The sequence below is a fragment of the Crinia signifera genome, chromosome 1, assembly GCF_055691185.1.
Source record: "Crinia signifera chromosome 1, ASM5569118v1, whole genome shotgun sequence".
NCBI classification, from domain to species: Eukaryota; Metazoa; Chordata; class Amphibia; order Anura; family Myobatrachidae; genus Crinia; species Crinia signifera.
In genome coordinates, this window is record NC_139217.1 from 83,947,287 (window position 1) to 83,973,087 (window position 25,801).

Consider the following 25,801-nt stretch of genomic DNA (forward strand, 5'->3'; position numbering starts at 1 on the left):
TCCCCCGGTACACACTGAACAATATAGGCAATATGCTGTTCCGCCCAACCGGACAGCATATTGTTTATCCCAGCTTTATCCATCTGTAAAATACACCCTAAATTGGTGAACTTTTCTGTTTCCTAACAATGGTTACAACACCTGGGTGTGAGTAGGAGGACCATTGAGAGCCATAATGTTCATGGTTACAGCTTCGAACTGGTTCAACCCGCAAAACAACACACAGCCTCGGGGAAAGGTGCCAGGCAACATGGTTGCTTCCAGCAATAGAAGGCTCTCCATTGGTTAGCCTAGTGACTATTCAACTGCAAACTCAATTGTAAAGATTGAAAAGTCCATCCATCTTCCAGTTCCTATATCAGAAGAAGGACATGGCAGGTACTACAGGACTTCTATTGTGTAAACAAACAAAAAAACAAGCAGTTATGTCAAGAAAGTCAGCCAAGCTGACAAAGTAACCCAAAGTAGCAGTGGTAAATAAGAACTATGGGATGTAAATATATCAAAGCTGCCTGTAAAGTTTTGCTATTGTCCTACATCCTTAGCCGCAACCCCAGAGCTGCTACATACATTGAATGCGGCTTACAAGCACCACCGACTTCTCTGGTTCTCAGCAGGGGCTATAGGAGGAGAGATACGACAGTAAACATTTCTCAGTAGATGGCAGTGCAAGTTCATGTGAATAACGCAACAATTATTACTAACTGAACCTGGTTTCTGTACAAGCCCCTTTGTAGAAACACAGTTCTCCAGTGCACGTCCACATTTCAAATGTCAACTTTAATAAACTTTAAGACTTCTGTAGCAGTGATCACATGCTAAAGGACACATCCCTAGGTTTGACAGCATGCCATATAAAATACGTCGCTTTCTTAGTAATTATGAACTGTCATTTTAATGAAAATACCTACTCTGAGGACACTGCTGGTAACACTCCAGTATTTTGAGTACGGGATGCATGGCCACCATCGTAGACATCGACCTAAAATAGAAATAGAATTTAGAGGAGACAAGGAGGCTTACCTGTGAAGGGAAATGTATAGGACAGACCTAAGTGCCATGGGTTAAAAATTAAACTATATACAATTTCTATTATGAGTCTTTGCTTACAAAGGACTAGTCACCTCTTTATAAGCCTAAACTATTCAGAAACAATCCACCTGAGAGAGGCCCTAGTGGGCAGTTGGTGTTCTAGTCAGGCTGTCAAACTTGCCATATACTCCAGCTTGTATGCAAATGAATGGCAATGTCACTACCTTTCTCTCTGTTGGCCCACAAGAAAACAGAGGACCACCGAGTACCATTGGCGAATGAGTAACTGCCCAGCAGCCTCATAGTGCAGGGAGGAACCGCTTAGCTGAGGAGACTGAAGCCTTATGCGGAGTACCGTTTGCTGCACAGCGGCCCCTCTGAAGCCAGTCAGCATGTATATTACATGCACCATAACAAGTATGTTAATATGTTCTACATGTTTATCTGGTTGGCGCTGAAGAAAAAGGGCTGCAGCCGCCGCATATATACACTGTGTATTTATACAGTGCTTCCTAGCTAATCCTGGGTGAACAGTACTTTTGTTCTGTAGACTTTGTGCTTTACATACCAGACTAAGGGCCCAACCCCCCCCCCCCCCCACCGAGATGGGCGAGGGCACTGACGTCATGTGACATAAGCCACCTGCCCAAAGCAGACATGGACATGCCTGCGTTCTCAGGTTTCCGCCCAGCATTTCTATGGGCGTTCCCACCATTTTTGTAGGCACGCTCATAAAACGATAGGCGGACGGACCCCAGCGACCGACGGCTGGCTGCCATCATTGAGCGGATGTTCCGGCGAGTGTGAAACTCACCGAAGGCGGTCACTGCGGGGGTTTGCACATATTTGCATACCATCGCTCGTATTGTATTGTATTCAGGAAACCAGTTGGGCAAGAGATGTATATGTATGTGCCATGGCATGTGTGTTTAAAAGGAACGCGGCAACTGAACGAATACAAAAACTAAAACCGATAGCAAAGAAAGAGCCCTTACAAGAGCTTCCTAAACAAACGCATAATACTGATAATGATTTACAAAAACCATGATATCATGATACGGGCATTGTTCTAATAAATGGTTCCTTTCCTGACGAGACCTATCAGATGGAGCTCTCTCCATCCATTATCTTTTTTTTAGTCCGTTAGACAAAACCACAACAGATGAGTGAATTTAATTATTAATAGTGTTATAATTTAGATTTACTGATCAGACCTCAGAGTTCCCATAAAAACCCTGCTCTCGGATTGTGTGGTTTACTCATCTGTGTGGCCGGACATAAAAGCTTTGTTTAGTGGCTCTTTAATTGCTAAAGATCTTGTTTTTTGGGAGTTTTCGGAAACAAGAAATGTGCTGATGATTTTACGGGTTCAATGTACCAGAAAGGCGGCTGTGGGAAAAGCCACCGGCACCACAGAGTTTCCGCACTGGCCTTCTGTGCTCTATAGTGGGTCATGCCTTAGGTGCTGCTCATCATCTTCAGAATAGAATTGTTTTACCTACCATGGCTTTAAAATGAATTAAACCAAGTAGCAACCAGTAGCACAAATAAAGATAAAAAAGAAAAAAAGAAAAGAAACTTAAGTAACATGAATTATTAATTAGTGCTTCGTACCATGGGTGTCCGAGGCATGCTCTGATGTTGGGATAGGTTAAAGAATTTACTGATGAAATCTTGTTCGGCCAGACAGAGCGGCTCCAATTCACTTAAGACCTGTTCGAAGATCTGGGCAGAAAAAATAAATAAATATATAAAAGATGATTATACTGAGTGTGTATATTTTATTAAGCACATTTAAGAGAAGGGAAGGGAAGGCGGGCATTCAATTGGCCCTGTTAATTTGGGGGCAGACTCTCGATTTAACACCCGTGGCTATTCAATTACAGCTGGTGTTTCCCAGCAGTTAAATTATCTGTTAACGGGTGTTAACACACAGGATCAGGAATAGGCTCCCAGAGCTACGCATTAACCGGTGTCGTGAATTTGAAAAATGTAACCAAATTCTTTTTGTGAAAGAAATACACATTAAGTGCAGGCTATACTTCGGGGCTAATTGGATAACCCAGGGGATCAATTAGCCCATGGTAAATTACCACAGCTAATGAAATCCCCCCCTTTAAAGTTAGGTGATTACACAAGTAACAAAGAGCAATAAATGAGTAACTGGGAACTCCCTAAAAAAGTTCAGCTACAAAGAAAACTAAAATTTCCCAATTTACCAGCAAGGCAAAGTTTATAATGCCATGTTACAATACACAGCTATCTGCATACTTTACCCTCTGTATAGAGCAGGGGTAGCCAACTCCAGTCCTCCAGAGCTACCAACAGTTACCATTTTCCAGGTCTGCTAACAGAATCACAAGTTAAGTAATTATCTCTACCTGTGGATCTTTTGTAATTTGTCAGTCAGTAGTGAGTGCATCTGTGCACCTACTAGGTGGTCTGGAAAACTAAACTGTTGGTAGCTTTCGAGGACTGGAGTTGGCTACCCCTGCTATAGAGTATCTAGAACATTCCTTGAAGGTGTACAAAACCAAGTGGCTGCCCAGTGTAATTACATAGAATATGACCTGTGCCATGAGGCCATGCAGGCTCCCACTCAGGTGTCCTCACATTTTCAGCAAATCAAGTGAATTCAAATCAAGTTCTCCATTTGGCAAAAGGTATGTTTGGAAGCTGGCCAGCCTATCTTGTTGACATAGTCAGGAACCAACAAGTTATGGATCCTGCACAAGTCTTGGACCTTTTGGACATAGATTCGCAATGCACTCACGTTAAAAAAACAAAAACAGAACACTAAAATTTGGAGATTTACATTGTCTAATGCCAGGTATAAAAGGTGTAGATAAAGTGCATACCAACAGACATTTTACCTGGCAGCCTTAGACCCTGCAGATATTGTGGACACACTATGGGGCAGATGTATTAAGCCTTAACAAGAGATAAATGCAAGGGTGATAAAGAGATAAAAGTCCAGCCAATCACATCCTAACTGCCATGTTACAGGCTGTGTTTGAAAAAAAGTCAGTAAGAAGCTGATTGGTTTATCTCTCTTCATCACCCTTGCATGTATCTCTTGTTAAGGCTTAATACATCTGCCCCACTGTGATATACCCAAGAGTAGTGGCCATGATATCTGCACTCCACCCTGGGAAGGAGACATTTCCCTCTAATGCGGGGTACACACCAGGACGACCCGCTCACGATGCACATCGTGAGCGGGTCGTCAGTGTCTCGTCCGACCCCGCTCACGATGACGCGGGGGGCACGACCCGCTCACGATGTACACCGTGAGCGGGTCCGATCCGATGGCGACCCGCACCCGGCTGTATGGTCATCATTGAGATCCTACTACCTGCAGCAGGTAGGATCTCAATAACGACCGACCGACCCGCGGGACCGCGCATCGGATCGGTATCGGTCCACACCAGGTCAGAAAAGGGCCCAATCAGCACACAATCTACATCCAATTGATTGGAATTGGATCGAGATTGTGGGGATCGGGCCCTAGTCGTCCTGGTGTGTACCCAGCATTACTTTCCTGTGAAGGTGCAGAGGAAACGTCAGAGGGTGGATAGCGGCAGGGCATACACGGACACTGAAGCAGCACCCCAATGTACAGGCAAAGCAGTAGATTTAGACAACCTGGCAATGGGTGCATCGACTATAGAGGGATCTTTTCCCACAACTTCACATGCCCCTCTGGCATTGGATACATGTTTGCAAATCTTTTGGGCATAAGAAGCTTTTTATCAGGCGTCTTCTATGCTTCCCCCAGTAAAGCTATCATGCCCTCATCCAAGGGGAAAGTAACTGCGTCCTTGCGCAGCTTCTTAAATACACTCTGAGCTGGCACTTTATCCTCATCTGAGATATACAAAACCTGTTTAACTGCTAGAATCAAATACTCAATACCGGGGACAGAAGACTCATATTCTTCCCTCTGGTCCCAAAATGTATCCTCAGTACATTCCCCTTCATCTTCAGACTCTAAATTCAGCAGGGGAGGTGTAGATAAAGGGTGCCTGGGGGAAGTCACTTCAGGAGCCTTGGCAAACTGCTCCATGAAAGTATTCATTTTATGGACACACAGTAAAGCAGTTACTGAGATGGGGTAATAGAGCCCACAGTAGGTTAAGAGGAGAAAAAAGGCCTAGGAGAGTTTACAGGCTCATCTCTCTGCCTATTCAAAGCATGTACTAAGGCATTCATAGATCTCCCCAAGGCAGCTGCCCACGCAGGTTCAGGCTGCTCAGACCTCTGGCTTGAGCCCCACTGGGCACAGACTTACATGAAAAACATGCAGTTAATTAACATGGCAGGCGCTCCCTCCCCAAGAGCAGCAGCACTACACCTTTCTGTCACACAGTGCACAATGTCAGGCGTCTGCACAGAATAATGTAACAGTGTACTTATCTGTCTGCGCTGCTGCAATGGACCCTCAGCGGTCACCAGGGAAAGCGCTACCCAGGAGAAACTTTAACTCAGTTCTGCAGTGTAAATCCTCCTTCAGCTCCGCAGTGTGGAGAGAAAAGGCGCCAGAACAGAGTGTAGGAAGAGACCAAGTCTCTACTTCAGCGGGTAGGGAAGCCTTTTGGCATCTTTCCCCCTTCAGACGCTCCTACCAAGTGCTTCTCCTCAACTCCAATGTCTCCCCTCAGATTGGGACCACTTGGAAGCGTCTGGACTCCTGTAAAAGGCATCAACTCCATATTTGGATTTCTACCTATAAGCCTGGAAAATGGAGGCGCCATAGCGGGGGGGTCCGTCCCCCAAGATCCCCCCCTAAGCAGGGAGCCGGTTCAGGACTCACCCCAGGGCCCAGGAAACCTCCTTTCCTGGAGGTTAAAGCGATGTGCAAGAGAGGGCAGACAGCGTCCCTCTGCACACAGAGAGCTGACAGGACGCGCATCTGTCAGCCTCTGCTGCACTCTCAGTGTGAATAAACTTCCTCTGGAAGTTGCACACTGTAAACCTGCACTAGTGAATATTAATAAAATAACAAACCCCTAGCTATTCTCCAAAAAACATCTGCAGCATGCAGCCAGTCAGCACAGCACCCAATCCAGTGGGCACCTAAAACGAACTGGGGAATGCTGGGATGCAGAAGGGAGGAGCCTGCCTCTCAAACAGGTTAGCATAGGTGCCTGGCTCCTGCGGACCCTCCTACATCCCATGGTTAGCTGTGTCCCAGGATCGACGACAGAAAAAAAAAATCAATATATGCCACATTAAGCGATAAGACAGAAATAACAAAAGTATAGACTGAAAATACCTTATCAAATTTGGTACGGTCCGCAACATCCAGATCAGAGGCAGACATGTTTCCCATATCCAACAATGAAGAGGACTGGGATCTGCGGCTTCCCGAGCTCTGGACGGACAGTTTATTCAGACTGGATGTGGATCCGGTCAGTTTTCCGGAGCTCCCATGGAGACCTTAAAGTCAAGAGTGGGACAGATTTTGTAGACCAGGACAACAAATACAAGTAAATAAAAGCATTACACTGTGGGAACGTTACCAATTTCAAACTGAGCACTATAGTTTATAGGGTACACTAAATAAAGTGCAGGTTTACACAAGTGTAGATGATGCCCCTGGCAACCGGATTTATTCTGGCTGTTATCTTCTAGAAGGTGCTAAATTAATAAAGAAGTATAATTATATTGGTTACTATGGGCAACATCTCCACATTCGAAACACCCACATCTTAGTAATAAACATTATGGTTCTGAATGGTCCGTGTATACCGCAGGTTCCAGCAGTTGGTCCTCAAGACCCCACACAGTGCATGTTTTGCAGGTCTAGTCACAGAATCAAGAGAAATAATTAGCTCCCCCTGTGGATCTTTTAAAACGTGTCAGTCAGTAATGAGTGCACCTGTGACCTAGAAAAATGTGACCTATGTGGGGTCCTGAGGACCGAGTTTGAGAACCACTGGTGTATACATACAATATTTGTAAACCATGAGTCCTCACATCCTAACTATTGTAATGAGATTACCAATATCTTTAGCAAGTCCTCTCTCTTTCTTCAATGGGCTGTTACTGGAATTGGACTGGAAGCAATTAGACCAGGTACACACAGAGCGATCTCGGCCCGATCATTCAGTGTGTACCCGAGATTTGCGCTCTCCCACGGTCGTTAGTGATGTGTTCTGGTCGGTAGTGCCGAAGGACCATCCAGAAGAAATTGCTAATGATGCCATGTTGCCAAATGCAGCATGGTGGAATCCTACTTTGCTCCATCATTCCTCTGAATCTGCAAGTTTGTAAGCACTTGCTTATGCAGCATCTAGTCACTCACCAGAGCAGCCAGCTACACATCATAACCTGCCTTAGAACCAGTTCAATTGCACATAATCCGATATCATATTATTATTTCTGATGGTATCGTTTACCCACACTTGACTTCTTTTTTTTTTACTTTTTGGGTTTCACATTGGCAGCATACCTGTTTCTTTGATGACCATGATTGATCGACCAGGTGCAGTAAATGTTGTTATTGTGATTAATAAGGTGTTCAGTGAAGACTGCACAATTAAACAAAAACTCCCAAAAAGTATGTAATATATGCACATATAGGGGTGTATTCAATGCGGCCGGCGAGGGGGTTAAACGGAGGGGATCGCTGAAAACAAGCTATCCTCGCCGTTTAACCCCCGCACCAGCCGCTCACCCTTTTCAACGCACCATGGAAACAGCGAGGCTCGCGGCTAATGCAGGGAGCTTACTGCATTTAGCCGCGAGTCTCACTGTTTTAGCGGCTGCATACACCGTTTCCCCCTCGCTCCAAGAACAGAGCGAGGGGAAAATGGCGCATGCAGGGTGGTCCAGTTGAATACTGACTGTGCGAGCTGTGACAACTCGCCGTCACAGCTCGCCCAAAGCATTGAATACTGCCCTCAGTCGGCGGCAGAAGGAACCATGTCATACTCACTTTCAGTCTCCTGTTTGACGGTAGTCTCTTTTCGAGGCAGCGTAGCTGGGATGCATTAAGTTGCAAGCACCAGAGACAAAGATGCATTAGAAAAAACAGGCATTTAGCAAAGACCATGCAAACAGAGGCAAGTTAGGCACTAGTTGGAAAGAAATACGCAGGAGACTATATTAAGCGGTTATGTTTATCTTAAAGCTGTAAAATGTTACATGGACAATCCAACGTATAACTCTCATAAGAAACACAGAAGCAGGTCTTGTATTAGAATATAACATTCATTCATGATATGATGTAATGGGGTTATACAAAATGTCAGGCATGTGAGATCTAGTAGCCAAGACAGGGAGATGATGGAAGGTACACCTTTAAATGCCCGTTTAAAGAACCAATGCAAAGTCATTTGGTGGTTTATTATACAAAAACTTTTTTTGGAGGGTTGGACATCATAAAAAGACCAATATAATTGTGGTGGTTGCTATTTCAGCGCCAGAAAAATGGATTTTAAGTATGGTTTATTTTTGTTCCCCAGAATATTCACTGTTCAGGATTACGTTTGGTCATTAGGCAGTTACATAAGACACAACAACAATAATCTGTGTAAACTGATATCAGTTATTTTTAGTAAACAATAATCTTATTTATTTTCTCCTTTACCGTGCTTAGAGATTATTCTTGTTGGAACAACATTATCTGCATTGAAAAGAAAAAATGATGTTGTGTGAGGAAACCTGACCATATAACGTGGAGTTCCCAAGGCCACCGTAACACCTCTTCATGCCAAGCCACACACAACCAATCCGCAAGCAGGGCCTTCATCACACAGTGTCAATGAAGTAACAGCGCAAAGGGCATGTACAGTATGTGCCACAGTAAGAACTGCAAGGGTAGAGCAAGGTCTTCCTTTTTAATGTGAGGTCACAGGATAGTGCAAGACCCACCATAATATTGTCAACAAATAAAGATTGCCTATTGAAGATTCCTTTCCGTGCACATGTTAGAGAAAAACAAAATAAAGTGCTCTCCCTGTAAAGTATCTGGGTGTCATGAATGTCACTTATTCATTTAATATGCAACAAATGCATAGGATGAAAATATCCCTTTACTTTTAGCCAGTGTAATATCTGCGCCTTTCCAGGTGTATTGGTTTGGAGTAATACGCACATTCCCAATTTGCTATGCTGCAGCGATCCCTAGAAATCCTTATTAAACATCATTTGTTTATCATTTTATTTATTAAAGCTTACCAAACTTCTTGCCCTCTTTACTAGCCCCAGTCATCTTGTTTTTTGCCACCTCAAAAAAGTCCCTGATCTCTCGGTCATATAAGCGCACAATGTTTTCGGTGTAATTCTGAAAAATAAAATTCAGGTTCATTAAGCAAATTTACACACACACACACACACACACACACACACACACACACACACACACACACACACACACACACTTGCAGCCAAGCGAATATGTCCCGTAAGGATAACACACCCTACCCTAAAACACTTACACAGAATGCTTACGTTTTACCGGACACTCCCATGTAACAGCTGGTTACCACCCACAGGCGCCTACTTCCTGTCAATCACCTTGTGTACGGCTTGCGAATAGAAAAAGTAGCAGGATATCACCGCTCTGCAGCCCATACACATGCGCAGCTAATAGATAATAAAATCGTACGATGTGCAAAGAGGTCTGAATTGGGCCCTATATAAATGTAAAACTTTCACATCTGGATTCCTCCATCGGTGCTTATAGAAGTACTTCATGCTAATATCTTTATTTTTTGCAGCATTTTACAAATATATGTGACCCCCATCTCCCTCCCGCCTCCCCCCCAATCTGTCTTCCTAAGTATCTCTCTTGTAGGTTTGGTGTACAGGATGGAAATAACTATATTGACAGTGATGATATGGATCCCTGAATTCGGGTGCCGGATGACTGCCGACAGGGGGATCCCGACTGTTGGTGCTCCGACAGGGGGGGGGGATCCCGATTGACGGCCTACTCTCCCTTGTGGGGGTCCACAACCCCCATAGAGGGAGAGTAGAATCCGTGGCAAGCAAAGCGAGCCACCGAGCCCGCAAGGGGCTTCTTTGCGCTCACCCCCCTGTCGCAGCACCGGCAGTCAGGATTTCGACGTCCGGATTCTGACCGTTGGGATCCCCCCCTGTCGGACCGCCATACCACACCCCCTGAAGTCAGGCATGTTACCTGGATCAGCATTACAGAAGTAAAGATATTGGTAAAGCAGCATATTGACAGCTGTAATAATGATCCGGTTAACAACGTATTAACCTCATCAGTGGTCTTGGATCATCATTGTCAACGTCAACATAGCGTCGTTCCCATGACTTCAAGCCCATATTGTAAGCTGTAATGCAGAGTTCTCCGTCTCCTACACTGTGCACTTATTTTCAAGGTCCAAATACCCCTTTAACCACAGTGGCGACATGAGCAGGCAGACATGCACGGGGTACATGGGAGGTAGAAAACACTACAAACCTTGGCAAGTCCTTCATATCTTGTACGTTCTGTGTTTTTGAGCCACTCCATTAGTTTTGTGTATCGCAGAAGGTCACGGTGAAAAGGGTGGTGGTTTGGTAATGTAATTTCTACCGAAAGGGAGGACGTCTGGTCGTGGCCCTAGTATTCACCATAATAGAAAGAAATACAATGAACTTTTTGAAATCAGTATCACAATGAGTTAATCTGGATTCTATTGGCATTCTGTAGGTCCTCCATTTCAGCAAACAGGCAATCTATAGAAGCTGCAAAGTAACCGTTCTATATCAAGGGTGTGCATGCATAGCTTAGTATAGAACGATTCTGTGTTAACAACACTGCCACCAATGTCTTCTATAGCAGAAGGAGGGCAAAGAGGTCGCAATGGATTTGACAAAGAGGAACCAGAAAAAACAAGCTGCATGTGCACAGATACATGGTAGGGAGGGAACATTCATCTGCTGGATCCTCATGCCTTATCACTAGTTCTAACCCCAACCTCTTGCAGATAGTCAACAGCTCCCTTGCAGATAAGGGATAACACAAGTTGTGCATCTCTGCTGGCCTACCTCTCCCAGTCACCTCTGTGTTATGATCAGTGTTAAATAGTGCCCGCTCCTTTTGAATCCACTCCAGAGGTTCAGTAAAAGCTAGAAACGGTGATGCTAATACCAATGGATGAGTTCTGAGAGTTTATCCAATATTTGGGATGTCCACATGCGATGGTACAGTAGGTAGATTCTTCTGCGTTGCGGCACATGGTATTCTTAGAGTTCTGAAGCGTTATTTTTGAATTATGTACTGATTTCAGTGTCCCCATAACTATATTTACTGCCGCTGCAATTAACGCATAAGCTTCCCCATTATGGCGTTGGAGCCCTTTCACCTTTCATTTTGTATATCGATTCCAAAAAAGCTTTTTCGATTCCTACAAAGGAATAATAGAGAACTGTGTAGGTGCCCCCAATTAACCGAAATGGACTTTCCTGATCAGTCAGTCCGTTCTGACAACTCGCACTATGGAATGACCAATATTTCATCAATTTCGACAATATTGGCTTTGATGACAGTAACCCATGATTCTAAACCTAATTACAGTCACCACTGGTGTCTGGTTTCTTTACTCTCAGTGTATTTTCAGAGGCACTTGCCATTGATTCCCCCTGCCAGCGCTCTATGCCAGACGTACGCCATGTTTGATGGCACATCAGTTCTTCTATACCTCATTTGGATCTAGAGGTCATGTATGGTGATATTTTTCGACACTCAGTTGTCTCCGGGGCTGGGTTAAGGACCTATTGGGACTGGAGCGAACAATGGCCCTTATTCAGATCTGATCGGAGTACTAATTTGTTCGGAAAAGGGGCAAAACCAATTTCACTGCAGGTGGGGCAGATGTTACATGTGCAGAAAGAGTTAACTTTGGGTGGGGTGTGTTGAAACTGAAATCTTATTTGCAGTATTAAAATAATGTAGCCAGTATTTACCCTGCACAGAAACAAAATAACTCCCCCAAATCTAACTCTCTCTATAGATGTTACATTTGCCCCACCTGCAGTGCACATGGTTTTACCCATTTTCCAAACAAATTTGATCTGCGATCAGATCTGAATAAGGGCCAATGATCAAAGACCTATTATGAAAAGTAAAGGAGGTGAGGCCAATGCCATGCAGGCATGTATGTACCATACACTACAAGCAACATTGGTGGACTAGATTTCTAAAAAACAGCCATTTTACCTTTATCAACTTTTATTGGATAGTGCTGCCTCAACAAATGTTACCATTGGAATGTCACTTAATCCGATTTACAAGTCTTGCATTCACTCCCTAGCACCTTGGGCCTTATTTTGGTTCATTCTTTCTGACAAAATCCTTCTTAGATGGACAAAACCATGTGCACTGCAGGGGGGGCAGATGTAACATGTGCAGAGAGAATTAGATTTGGGTGAGTAATTTTGTTTCTGTGCAGGTAAAATACTGACTGCTTTATTTTTACACTGCAATATAGATCTCACTTTGAAGTAAAACCCCACCCAAATCTAATTCTCTCTGCACATGTTACATCTGCCCCACCTGCAGTGCACATGGTTTTGCCCATCTAAGAAGGATTTTGTCAGAAAGAATGAACCAAAATAAGGCCCCTTATCTGTGTCCCACTACTGCGGATGGAGAGAAGGAGATACTTAGCGCTGTACCATTCTCCCATCATGGAATTAGAATCTTTATCTACTTCCCACGGTCATGCCGTAGTGTTGCACCCAACTCCTCTATGTCTCCCTACTGCCTCAGAGAGTCCCCTGTCCCTTCCCTACAACATGTATACACCATACATAACTGCTTAGCAAACACAGGACCACATCTCATAAATTAGTTAGCGTTTGCTACAATAAGTGGATTTACATTCACATCCGTAAAATTAGATTAAATATGTAATACCTGTCATATGCATTATGCTTTTGACATAAATTATGTATGATGTAGTCTGGTGAAGACAAAGTACGTATTAATCACATGTGGATGAAGTGCCTAACTAGCCATTTTATGTATGGAGGTGCAATAAATGCTGTTGAATAAATAGGATTTTGGGTACCTACCGGTAAATCCTTTTCTCGTAGTCCATATGGGATACTGGGCTTCACTACTATGGGGATTGAGACCTCCGCAGGAGAGACAGGCACATAAAAGAACTTTCAGTGTGGGTGCACTGGCTCCTCCCCTCAATCTCCCTCCACTAGTCAGTTAATGCAAAAACTGTGCCGAAGGAGAGCATGTGAGGAGTATGTGATAATGTATTGTGGTGAGATTCATCCAGCACACCCAAACGAACAAAAAACCATATAAAAGAGGTGAATCCTAACAACTTAAGAGGACACCTGTAACTAGAACAAATCTATAGTCCTATTTATCCTATAGAAAACAAGGCAATAAGCCTAACCATAAAGTAGGTCTGACAGCAGAAAAAGCCGCACTGAGGCGGGCTCCCAGTATCCCATATGGACTACGAGAAAAGGATTTACCGGTAGGTACCCAAAATCCTATTTTCTCTACCGTCCAATGGGATACTGGGCTTCACTACTATGGGGAGGTCCCAAAGCTATCAGAACGGGTGGGAACGTGCGGATTCTGCTGTAGAACCGCATTCCCGAACTGGGAATCCTCCCTGGCCAGGGTGTCAAACTTGTAGAACTTCACAAATGTGTGTTGCCCTGACCAAGTTGCGGCCCTGCATAGCTGCATTGCCGACACCCCTCGAGCAGCCGCCCAAGAGGTACCTACAGACCTGGTTGAATGAGCCTTTACTGAAAAGGGAAGCGACAAACCAGCTGATGCATAAGCCTGCTGGATAGTACATCTTATCCACCTGGCAATGGTACGCGTTGAAGCAGGTAAACCCTTCTTCTGCGCATCATAAAGCACAAACAGGCTGTCCGTCTTACGGATCCTAGCTGTGCGCTTGACATACCCCTTAAGGGTGAGGACCACATCCAAGGTATCTGGTATATCTGGGTGTGTCGCGCTAGAAGGAACCACAATCGGTTGGTTTAGGTGGAACCCTGACACCACCTTTGGAAGGAATTGTGGTCTAGTCCTGAGTTCCGCCCTATCGTTGTGGAACACAAGGTAAGGGCTCCGACAAGATAAGGCCCCGAGCTCGGACACCCTCCTGGCCGAAGCTAGAGCCAGCAAAACAACAGTTTTCCAAGTAAGGTGTCGCAGCTCAGACTCTTCCAATGGAACAAACCGGGCTGATTTCAAGAAAGTAAGAACTACTTCCAAATCCCATGGTGCAGTGGGAGGCACAAAGGGGGGCTGAATCCTCAGCACCCCCTGTAAGAAGGTTTGCACTTCCGGCAAGGCCGCAATCTTTTTCTGAAAAAACACAGATAGTGCAGAGATTTGGACCTTTAAGGAACCCAATCTGAGTCCCTTATCCAGGCCAGCCTGAAGGAAACGTAGCAGACTGTTTAATCGAAAACTGTCCGGAGGCAAGTCATTCTTCTCACACCAGGCAATATATCTGCGCCATATTACATGATAATGAGCAGCCGTCACCGGCTTCCTGGCTTTTATCATTGTAGTGACGACAGAGGGATGGAGACCCTTGTGGACTAAGATCTGCCGCTCAACCTCCAGGCCGTTAAACGTAGCCGCTGTAAGTCCTGGAAGACGAACGGGCCCTGGAGGAGCAGGTCTTTTCTTAGGGGCAGACGCCACGGGTCTTCCACTAGCATGGCCTGAATGTCCCCGTACCAGGCCCTTCTTGGCCAGTCTGGTGCCACCAGTATGGCCTCCGTCCCCTGATGCCGGAGCCGCTTTAGCACCCGAGCCAACAATGGGAGAGGTGGGAAGAGGTACACCAATTGGAAATCCCAGGTCCAGGTGAGAGCGTCCACCGCTATCGCCCCTGGGTCTCTGGTCCGTGCACAGTACATTGCTACCTTGTGGTTCAATCGTGAAGCCATCAGGTCGATCTGAGGGAGCCCCCACAGATCCACTATGGCATTGAACACTTGAGTGTGAAGGCCCCACTCTCCCGGGTGAAGATCGTGACGACTTAGGAAGTCCGCCTCCCAATTGTCGACCCCCGGGATAAAAATGGCAGACAGGGCCTGGACATTCTGTTCCGCCCAGGACAGAATTTTTGACGCTTCTCTCATGCACGGCATGCTCTTGGTACCACCCTGCCGATTTATATAGGCCACAGTGGTGGCATTGTCCGACTGGACCTGGATCGCCTTTCCCTGTAACAATGGAGCCGCCTGTAACAGGGCATAGTAGACCGCCCTCAACTCCAGCTTGTTGATATGAAGGCCTGACTCCAGTGGAGACTATCGACCCTGTAGGCGGACTCCCTGTGTCACAGCTCCCCAGCCCCTCAGGCTGGCGTCCGTGGTTACCAGAATCCAGTCCTGGATCTGGAACCGTCTGCCTGCCAACAAATTGGATGAATCTAGCCACCACTGTAGCGAGATCCTGGTTTTTGTTGCAAGGCCAATCCTTCTGCGCATCTGCAGGGGGGAGCCGGACCATTTTGTCAGAATATCCAATTGAAAGGTCCTGGAATGGAAGCGGCCAAATTGTATTGCTTCGAATGAAGCCACCATCTTGCCTAGAAGCCGGAGGCAAAGATGGATCTGTACCAGAGGTGACTGTAGGACCTCCCTGACCAGCTGTTGTATTGCAGTGACCTTTTCCATCGGCAGAAAAACCTTTTGTTCTGATGTATCCAGGATCATGCCCAAGAAAACCATCCTCTGGGTTGGAACCAGCGATGATTTGGGCATGTTTAGGATCCACCCGTGGTCTCTTAGAACCTGTATGGACAGATTGAGAGCACTGCTTAAAGCCTCCGCCGACCCTGCTTTTATTAGCAGGTCGTCCAGGTATGGCACTACATTCACCCTTCGGAGCCTGAGTAGTGACATCATTTCCGCCATTACCTTTGTGAAAACCCGCGGGGCTGTCGACAGGCCGAAAGGTAACGCCCGGAATTGGTAATGGTCGTTCCCCAAGGCAAACCTGAGATAGATTTGGTGTGGGGGCCAGATAGGAATGTGTAGATAGGCGTCCTTGACGTCTATAGAGGCCAGGAACTCCCCTCTTTCTAGGCTGGCGATCACAGAGCGCAAGGACTCCATCCTGAACTTGAACACGCGCAGGAAGGGGTTCAGTGACTTTAGATTCAGGATGGGTCTTACTGAGCCGTCTGGCTTCGGTACCAGGAATAAGTTGGAATAATATCCCTGGCCCTGCTCCGTGACTGGCACTGGTACAATTACCTGAGACTGAAGCAGCCTGGTAATGGCCCCCTGAAGAAGCACCTGATCTTCCTGGGATGCTGGAAGTGCCGACCTGAAGTATCGTCTGGGAGGGGGTTTGTCGAATTCCAGCTTGTAACCTAGAGAAATGAGACCTCTGGCCCAGGTATCCAGACCCGAGGCGTCCCACACATGGCTGAAATGCAACAATCGCGCTCCCACCGCGAGAGAGTCTCGTGGCGGGAAAACCCCGTCATGCTGCAGGCTTAGAGGAAGTCGCGGCATTTGGACGGTCCTGGGTGTTGGAGGTGTTAGGCTTCCTAAACTTGCCTCTCGTGCCCCTGCTGGCATTGGAGGCGCCCCTAGCCTTGGGGCGAAACCTGTTCCCACGAAAGGACTGCTGGGAAGCACCTGTGAAGGTACGCTTTGCAACCGTGGGGGCTGATGGAAGGAAGGTAGATTTTCCTGCCGTGGCTTTGGAAATCCAACCGTCTAATTCACTGCCAAACAGCCATTCTCCTGTAAAGGGAATACCCTCCACACTCTTCTTTGAGTCTACATCTGCAGACCACTGCCGCAGCCACAAGGCCCGTCTGGCTGACACCGCCATGGCTGAATTGCGCGCGTTAATTGCGCCCAATTCCTTTTGTGCCTCGCACAGGATTTTTGCGGTATCCTGAATGTGACGCAGGCTGTCCCCTATCTGGGCTACAGTCATGTCACCCAACAAGCCTTCCTGAATCTGGGTTGACCAGGTATGAATAGCCTTGGCCATCCAGCAGCTGGCTAAAACTGGACGCTGGGATGCCCCACTAGCCGTATATATGGACTTGAGGGTAGCTTCCAGCCTTCTGTCCGCCCCGTCCTTAAGGGTGGATACCCCTGGGACTGGTAACAACACCTTCTTAGAGAGGCGGGAAACAGAGGAGTCCACTACCGGTGGCTCCTCCCATTTCTTTCTGCCCAAAGGTTCAAAAGGATATGCATTAGTGAACCTTTTTGAAAGAGTAAACCTCTTATCAGGGTTTTGCCATGCAGCCCTGAAAGCAGTTTCTAACTCTGCCTGCTCAGGGAAGTACACTGGCTGTTTCTTCTGAGTCATGAAGAAAGGATCTCCTTCTGTGGATGCCTCTACAGGGAGATCTAAAACATCCCTAATAGCCCTGATAAGGGGCTCGGGACCATGTACTGCCGTCTCAGGAGCTGGTTCCTGCAGACCCTGCTCCTCACCCTCCTCCAATATGTCCTCATCGTCCTCATCTGTGTCAGGATCCATAGCAGTAGCCTGCCTCTTTTGAGGCTGTGCGGGCGGGGGAGGTACATTTTGGGTATGAAGAATATCCACCCTGGCAGATAACATGGACAATTCCCTCTGAACCCTCTGCGTTTGCTGAGTGTTAGTGGAAAGCTGTGAAGCCACAGAATCCAACAAGGTCTTTATGTTGGAGGCCCACGCAGGCTCCTGCTCATCTGCCTGCGATTGCCCCGCAAGCTGTGGGGGAACCCCACTGATCTGGGTGTCAGCACTACTGGGCTGTGGTGACATACAAGCCTCACAAGTAACCTGGGACTGTGACCTGGGCACAAACTTGGTGCTACACACCATACAAGTGAACTTTTTCACCATGATGAGATAGTACTACAATGTCTGTAGTAACAAACACAACCCCCACGCAGTCACACACGTGCACACACTGCTGGATGTGTTTCCTCTGAGTGAAAACAGACTATGTGCTTGCTTTATGCTGTGTCTGTAACTAAACAGTGGGGAAAAAACAGAGCAATTGGGGAGCCAAGTGCACCCTTAACCTGAACTCACAGATCTGGGTGAGCTGGTAACGCTAAACACAGTGATATAAACAACACAGTGTCTGACTAAGCTAGATAGCGCAGCAGCGCTAAATCGCTATAAAAAAACCTGCTGTCTCTGCCGTGCTGCAAGTACCCGGATCCACCACGCCAGTGAGGAGCCCTGTAATGGAGTCTGGCAGCGTGTGAAGAAGCAGGAAGTGACAGCGCGCGCCCAGCAGAGCTTGGTCCCGCTCTGAGTGAAGCCCCGCCCCCTTACACGGAGCTGGCGCTTACAAATAATTATACTGACATTATTAAAGGTGTAAAATATATATCATACATTATACCCTGAGGGGTGTCCCTGGTGGTCCAGCGGCAGCACCCCTATGCCAGTTATCAGACGCGGTGTTCACGCGGTCCCTGCTGGAGAGCCGCCATTACTAGCCGTCGTCTTGCCGCACCAGAAATGGCTGCGGGGACCCCTTGTGGGACCCCCAGCCTGTACTCACCACCGATGTCTTCAGACCTGTCAGGGGTGTGCGGCGGCTAGGGGACTTGCTCGCTACAGCGCAATGCTGTGCGGTGACAAGTCCCACGCAGGACTGGATTGTCCTGTAGCAGGGTCAGCTCTGCACCTGAAGAGGTCGGGGACTGACCCTTCCCCTGACACCCACGAAGCAGGACAGCTGTGTGGTCACTACAGCGCCCCAAAATAACAAACTTGAAAATAAATGTGGAAAAAACTCTGGAGCATCCAGAAGCACTGCCTCTCCTGAGGCACATTTTTCAAAACTGACTAGTGGAGGGAGATTGAGGGGAGGAGCCAGTGCACCCACACTGAAAGTTCTTTTATGTGCCTGTCTCTCCTGCGGAGGTCTCAATCCCCATAGTAGTGAAGCCCAGTATCCCATTGGACGGTAGAGAAATGAAATGCGATTTTACAGAAAGCATACGAGTAAAGAGCCTGCAAGCAGCGATTAGAGGGAGAGACCAGCAGCAGACTTCTACATATAACTGCATACCCAAACACAGCAGAAAAACAGCTAAAGTACGTTGTTGTGGGTGAAGGCTACAGGTGAAATACCAAATTCCAGGTTACAGCAACTCTATGCTCGAAGACTTGACTATTTTATATGGTTTTTGAAACATTGGAACTTGTGTCCTTTAAGTTGTGCCTAAGAACTGGTAACTGACCTGCTAACCATAATGGGCAGTCATTGGCTCTGGGCAGAAATGCAACGTTCTCCTTATATGCTTTCCTGGCAGCACAAATTGCACACTGAGGGGGAAATCTACTAAAATGGGATGTTGCTATGGGCTACCAATCAGATGCTGTCTATTCTCTTCTAGTGGGTGCTAAATATATAGTAGATATAGATGCTGATTATTTGCCCTTAGCAACCTCCCATTCTTAGTAAATTTTCCCCTGAGATACAAGTTACTGTCAAGTTTTCAATACAGAATACATCACCAACCCTATAGTCTTAGATAGTCAGTGTGCATAATCTGCTGCTCCCGGTGACACCAGTTACAATATTATATATCCTACCAATACAGAACTTTAGATTGTATTTCCACATTCTTATACAGACTCAAATGGTACCAGATAAGGAAATATTATATACTGTATCTGCTGATAAAGGTTTTTCATTTATTATTCAAAAACTCTTTTTGATAATGCTGTATCTTAGTGTAACTAATACTAACGAACACAGAATTGTGTTAAGAACAAAGAATTACCGCCAATTGGCAGAATATCCCATATAATGGAAGGCTAACGCCGCTCCTCACCTGTATGGGGTGAAATCAAATGTTTTGTGTGCCGGAGTCCCCTAGATGGCACAGTTCAAGCATTGCTCCATTCAGGTACGCACAGCCGCTGGCACGGACACCATTGTTATGTTCCATCATTCTGATGGGCTTAAAACTAGTAGAGAAGTAATAAGCAACAGGCAGCTCTAATGCTACATGCAGCCCCTAATACCTTCAGGTGTCCTCATGTTATAACTTTTATCACTACTTTAGGAGTCTCTTTTTGGGATTAAATCTATCGTTTTAGCTGGTTACTGCAGAGGCTTACCATTACACACATTAGTAGCCTTAGAACTTCATCCCAAATACAATGATCCCTACCACAATTCTGCATAAAATATCATAGAGGTGATGATCTGTCAGTGTAAAAGGAACTTGGGGATAAACATTGGCGAATGTCCCAATAAAATACATAGAAATGTGTTAATTGTCATTTTCCTTAAAATTTCTATGTGATATCAAGAAATTATTAAGAGCTCTCGCCTTTCTTCTGAAGGTTCTGCACTATAGATACAGGATTGTAATGGGGCTGTATCTGACTGCATTACCTGCATACGATTTACAGATGGATCATCTAGAAGCTGTGAAAATATGAGGATAGCCAATCCTGTAATAATGCTGAGTACACATCAGAACGACCATGATCTCGTGACCATTTCCTTGAAATCGTACGATGGTCACACGATCTGACAAATTAGCCAAACTTGTAAAATCTCCAAAGCGACCAAACGACCAGCGGGGACGCGCACCGGATCGATATCGCATTGAAAGCTTGGCAAATTCGGCAGTTTTTTTGTAAATTTTTTTTTTTTTTTACACACAATCGGTGGAAATTGTCTAAAAATTGTGGGAATTGAGCCCAAATTGTTCTAGTGTGTACCTAGCATAAGAATAGAAAAAGAAAATGCCTACACAGCGCTAATTTCGAGAAAGAAACTAGTAACATTCAGGAGATAAATTATCATAAAACATGTCTAAACATACATAGACATGCTCTAAATGCAACTTGCTACACAAATCACAAAATGAATAAATGGCAATAAAGACTAGACTACAAATGGACCAGTATGCAGCAGGAAGTCCCGTTCCTATGTTGACCTCACAAGAAGGACAAGCCGTTGGAAAATATAAGTACTGTGTGGCAATCTCAACACACACGAGTACAGGATCCCACATAGGAGTAGCAAGCTCATGCTAAAAGATGGATGTCCATGGAGTGGAGATGGGTGCTTTAAGTAGCTGTAATAACCTTTAGTAGTCCAGAGGTCTAGTCTCGGTAGTGTGGTTGCCACAGTTAGTGCTCTCTGCCCTATTTTGAAAGGGCAAAACACGGCCTGCCCGTTAAGCGGCATCCTGCTAAAACAGCCAGGCCTGTGTCTGTCCCCACTGCCGCTGTCCACAGCGTTGGCCCGCTCACATTAGTGATGTTGCCGGGTGGGGCGGCCCACATCAATGAGGTCGGCGGGCCTGGCCCGTCGCATTCAAAGTGCCCCCTTTCCCCAGGCATCATGGAGGGATCACTACACAGTGGTAGGTCCGAATAGAAGATCAATAAAAGTCCATTTGAGAGAGGCAATTCCAGAATAACCACTGACGCGTTTTGCTCTGAAACACAGTTTTTTCAAATCTATCGGCATTTACTCAAGTAGTGATTTTGGTAGCAAGCTGCACTTAGACATATCTATGTATTTTTAGATGTAAATGTTTTAGGATAATTCATCCACTGAATGTTATTCATTTCCTTCTGGAAATTATCAGTGTGTGCATTTTCCTAATCACTACACGAATTGAAACCAGCCGAATGTTAACAAAACCACTTAAATGCAAAAAAACTATTAAACGCAATATATTTCCCTCTTTCTTCATAAGACACAAAGTGGTTTCAGGAAAAACAAGAGTGTTGTAGACATACAATATATTTTACTGCTCACCACAAAGATAAATGCGATGAACGGGCAACGAGAAAGCAATATGTTACAGTATAAGTGAATTCCCCACTTGCCCTTGAATTCCGTACACTGAGAACTATAAACTGGCAATGGTACTTATGCATACCATTAATATTTTATTAACAGGCACATCAACACGCATGCTTTATAAACAAACTGACTGTGACTCGCCGGCTCTTGTGGAGCTACAAATTTCAGAATGCCTTGCAAGCTATCTCTGAGATTTGACGATCCATAACAGCCTTACCATCACTTATAAAACGTACGATGAACTGTCAGTTGATACACTATGACATCATCATACAATAAACCCGCAAGCAGTTCTTCAGATAACATTTTAGTATTGTTAGTGGGGGAGGGGAAAGCCACATACTCTTCAACCATGACTATGGAACCATATGGCAATACAAGTGCTGTGCTCTCACAACCACACTCCGTGTACTCACTGCCATAGAGAGATAGTAGGACCTGCTATACAAGTGAGGGAACATCTGAGTGAACTAGTGGAAGATAAAATGCAGAAATACCAGCGTTCACATAGATGTACAAGGAAAAAGACTGAAGAAGCAACTCAGTGTAACACCATGTACACCCGGAGACACAATAACACAATAACACAATAACTCCCTTCCTCACCACCCCTGCATAAGAGTGTTGGCACCAAAGGCCTAATTCAGACCTGATTGCAGGCACACGTTGTTAGCAAATGGACAAAACCATGTACAATGCAGGTGGGGAATTTGCTTCCAAATGCTGGAAAACAGATAAAAAAACTATTGTTTGGATTAATTGGTTAGATCACATGGCTTTAACAAATTTGTCTGTATGTGTAACCAGCTTCACTCCGCACATGTTCCATCTGCCCCACCTGCAGTGCACATAGCGGGATATTATGGTTTGTTTGCTCCCCCCATGCATTCGCACAGGGGAGCAATGCTTAGCGTCTGCTCAAGTGCATTTATGTGCAGATGCTTTGTGCGAGCAGCCGTGGCGAACTGCTAGTTCGCCATCCCATTCGCACCTAGCAGTGCGGGCGTGGGGCGGCAGCGATGGGCTGCGCCCATGGGAACACCCAGCGTTTTGTGGGTGTTCCCATGAAAAGGCGCCTGTGGCGCACATGCGTGGGGCGAGCAGCTGACATCAGCGGCCCACCTGCTTCCCGTACAGGGCGCCCGCAGATCTAAGACACGACAGAGGTGCAAAATAATTCGATGGTGGGTCGGCATTTGGTAGGCTAGCAAATCTTGGAAATTCGCAGCTTTGCGATTCAACCAGAATCAGGTCCATAGTTTTGTTAATTTTATAACAAAATGTGTCCGCGATCAGGTCTGAATTAGGCCCTAAATACAAGTAAATAAAAGTAAAAACTAAACCCTCCCCCTCCAGCAGCACATCAGTCTAGTTCTTGTGCCTTGGAGTGAAGCACATCCTGTCCCTAATTATTAAAATGAATGATCTCCTATGGTAAAGAAATATAAACTGAAAAACCCCAAGAAAAAAAAAAAAAAGCATGTAACACTTTTTAAAATATCATTAAATAAAGTAAAGTACATACTGTATATAAGAATTAGTCACCAATAATATGCATATACTGTAGGTTACCTCTGTGTCACACACGGTTATAAATGACTCATCCCTTTCAGTGCTGGTACAAGAGACAAGAGTGCATATACTTGATTCACAAGAACAGGACTACAGTACCTGCTGGATGAACACATTGTTAAGGTGACTAGCCAGTCTGCCGGCAAACTTTTCCCGGAGGTCAATAAACAGCTGTCGTTGCTGCTTTACAGCCTGGAGCATGGAGTGTCCTAAATGAGAGATTAAAATCACAACATAGACAACCAACACAATGGAACACAACAGATAAACACATACAAATTAGATGGCATAAAAGATTGTGTTCAATAGGTCTGGTATCTTGTACATTACAGAACCAAGCTTACACAATTAGCGGTATTCAATGCCTTGACGGCGAGCTATCGGCACATAGAAGCACAGATAGCTCGCCGTTGGGGTATTTAACGTATCTGGTTCACTCGCAGTTTACCACCTCCTCGCCTGTTCCCTGAGGCAAGGTGGAAACGGCGATTGTGGTCATTAAAATGACGGGGCTCGCCACAAAATGCGGCGGTCTTGCTGCATTTGTGGCGAACCTTGCCATTTAAGGGGATCCTCGCCGGCCTCTCACCGCGAGGATTCAGCCTTTACAGTACATTGAATAAAGCGAGGAGGTTTGACAGCGAGGATGGCTTATTTCCGGCGAGGAGAAGACATCCTCACCGTACCGACACCCTCTCTGCCCGCATTGAATACCGCTCAATGACTGACAATGCAGAACCATTCGCAAACCGTAATGAACCGTTCCCATGCAAGCTAAGCTAAGAGAAAGCATGCCGATGGGATTATTGTAGGGGCTACATAGAGTTGTGTGTGGTGGAACAGATGCATATTTTGCACCAGCAATGGAGCGGCTACAAATGCACCCCGATAATGGAGAGGGCTATGAAACAAACATATAAATAAGGGTAATCCAGGCACAGAGATTCATACAAGTCTATGTACAAGGGAATGCTTTAGATCATGCAGGCATTACTAAAGCAATTGCAGATGATTTGTGTTATGTTCTCAAAGTTATATAAAAATGATATAGTGTGTGTGATGTTTCCAAGTGTGTCTTATGAAACATTAGTGTGCAGTGTGGATACCTGGTTGTAGCGATACATTAATACACTGCAGTAGTGCCTCCGCTGCATTAGTGCAAGCCTCAATCCCGCAGGGGGAGGAAAGGTCAGCCTCCTGGAGAGCCCTAATGTGACCCTTTGATAAATCCATATGGTTCTGGAACATAATGCAACAATATAATGCTGACATGAGAAGTCACATGTACAACGTAATACAGCTAATTTTATAGAAACATTTTTACAAAGAGAGAGAAATCTCTTAGCAATTGCTTCCAAAACGCATTATATGGGTTTCCTATAGAGATCCTCTTCCTGCATTCCATTTGTAACCATTATTTAATAATTTAAGACCTTTAAAACTGTATACAGATGGATCCATGCTCATCTAGCCTGCCTATGGCGTTTGGCCCCCCAACTCGCCACAGCCGCCTAGTCACACGGCAGCACAACATGGCGTTAAAGGATGAGTGCAAAACCAGCGATCATCCATCAGATGTCCCTTTTTAAAATCACTACTGTGCACGCTTCAGATGTCTAATGCAAATCTATAGCGCAATAATCCAGACTGCGTGTGCGTGAAGTGTCCATTGAAATGCACTATAGCGCAAGAACTACTTTACTGTATTGTTCAGAATGTTAGATACTTTTTCCGGAAATACTATTCCGAAAATAAGTGCGTCTCATTACGCTATTTATAGAGGGCTATGGGGATAAGTGAGTATACCATACATTCACCGAGAATAGTGCGTGTGCGTGTGTGTGTGTGTGACGGTCATGCATCCCATTTTTGGCAAACGGTGCGCCGAGGCAGACTGCTGCAGTGCGAAAGCAGCAAAAGACAACCTGCGGATCCATACTGTAGGTTGACTGGACCACCAGAACCCGAGAAATTAAGATTTAAGCCCATTTTTAATTGATCCATAGGGTAAAGCTACAGCAATTCTATAGTAGCATGCTTTGACACCAGTGCTGCTGACACTGTAACACATGCTGCAGTATATTATTAGAGAAGGACAGATTATCATACCAACCAGCAGCTCATTGCCCGTATTGGCTTCGAGACTTCAAAACGCTCACACATCTTCCCCATTGTCCATGTTTTAGCTAGCATAGTGAGACACTGCTTAATGCTGGCTGGTCACCCCCACCTCTCCCCTTCCCTGGGAGACTACTCTTTTCAGTCAATGAAGCCAGTGGGTCTACTCCAAATTGCGTCCAAGTCTGCCATGTTGACCTAAATGCAGGTCGACCTAATGCTTGTAGACCTAAATGCTGTAGACAATATGACCGTATCCCGTCCTGTAACAGCTACAAGTGATGTCTCTAGAACAT

At 45.6% G+C, this 25,801-nt stretch overlaps 1 protein-coding gene across 8 annotated transcripts in view; it reads right to left on the minus strand.

Moving 5' to 3' along the window:
• EXOC1 (exocyst complex component 1) overlaps positions 1–25,801 on the minus strand; it is a 64,471-nt gene that overhangs the window by 11,467 nt on the left and 27,203 nt on the right. For 4 of the 8 annotated variants that reach the window (XR_014469719.1, XM_083168673.1, XM_083168680.1 and 1 more), the window contains 9 exons: positions 24,494–24,626; positions 23,487–23,596; positions 10,472–10,612; positions 9,217–9,322; positions 8,627–8,662; positions 7,973–8,017; positions 6,308–6,471; positions 2,647–2,757; positions 912–982 (listed from right to left, as the gene is read on the minus strand). Coding sequence is in view for 7 of the 8 variants with exons in the window: in XM_083168673.1 (XP_083024799.1) it covers positions 912–982; positions 2,647–2,757; positions 6,308–6,471; positions 7,973–8,017; positions 8,627–8,662; positions 9,217–9,322; positions 10,472–10,612; positions 23,487–23,596; positions 24,494–24,626 (917 nt within the window). In the remaining variant the exon portion in view is untranslated. The remainder of the gene's footprint in view (positions 1–911; positions 983–2,646; positions 2,758–6,307; positions 6,472–7,972; positions 8,018–8,626; positions 8,663–9,216; positions 9,323–10,471; positions 10,613–23,486; positions 23,597–24,493; positions 24,627–25,801) is intronic. The other 4 variants (XM_083168699.1, XM_083168688.1, XM_083168717.1 and 1 more) reach the window with 2 other exon arrangements.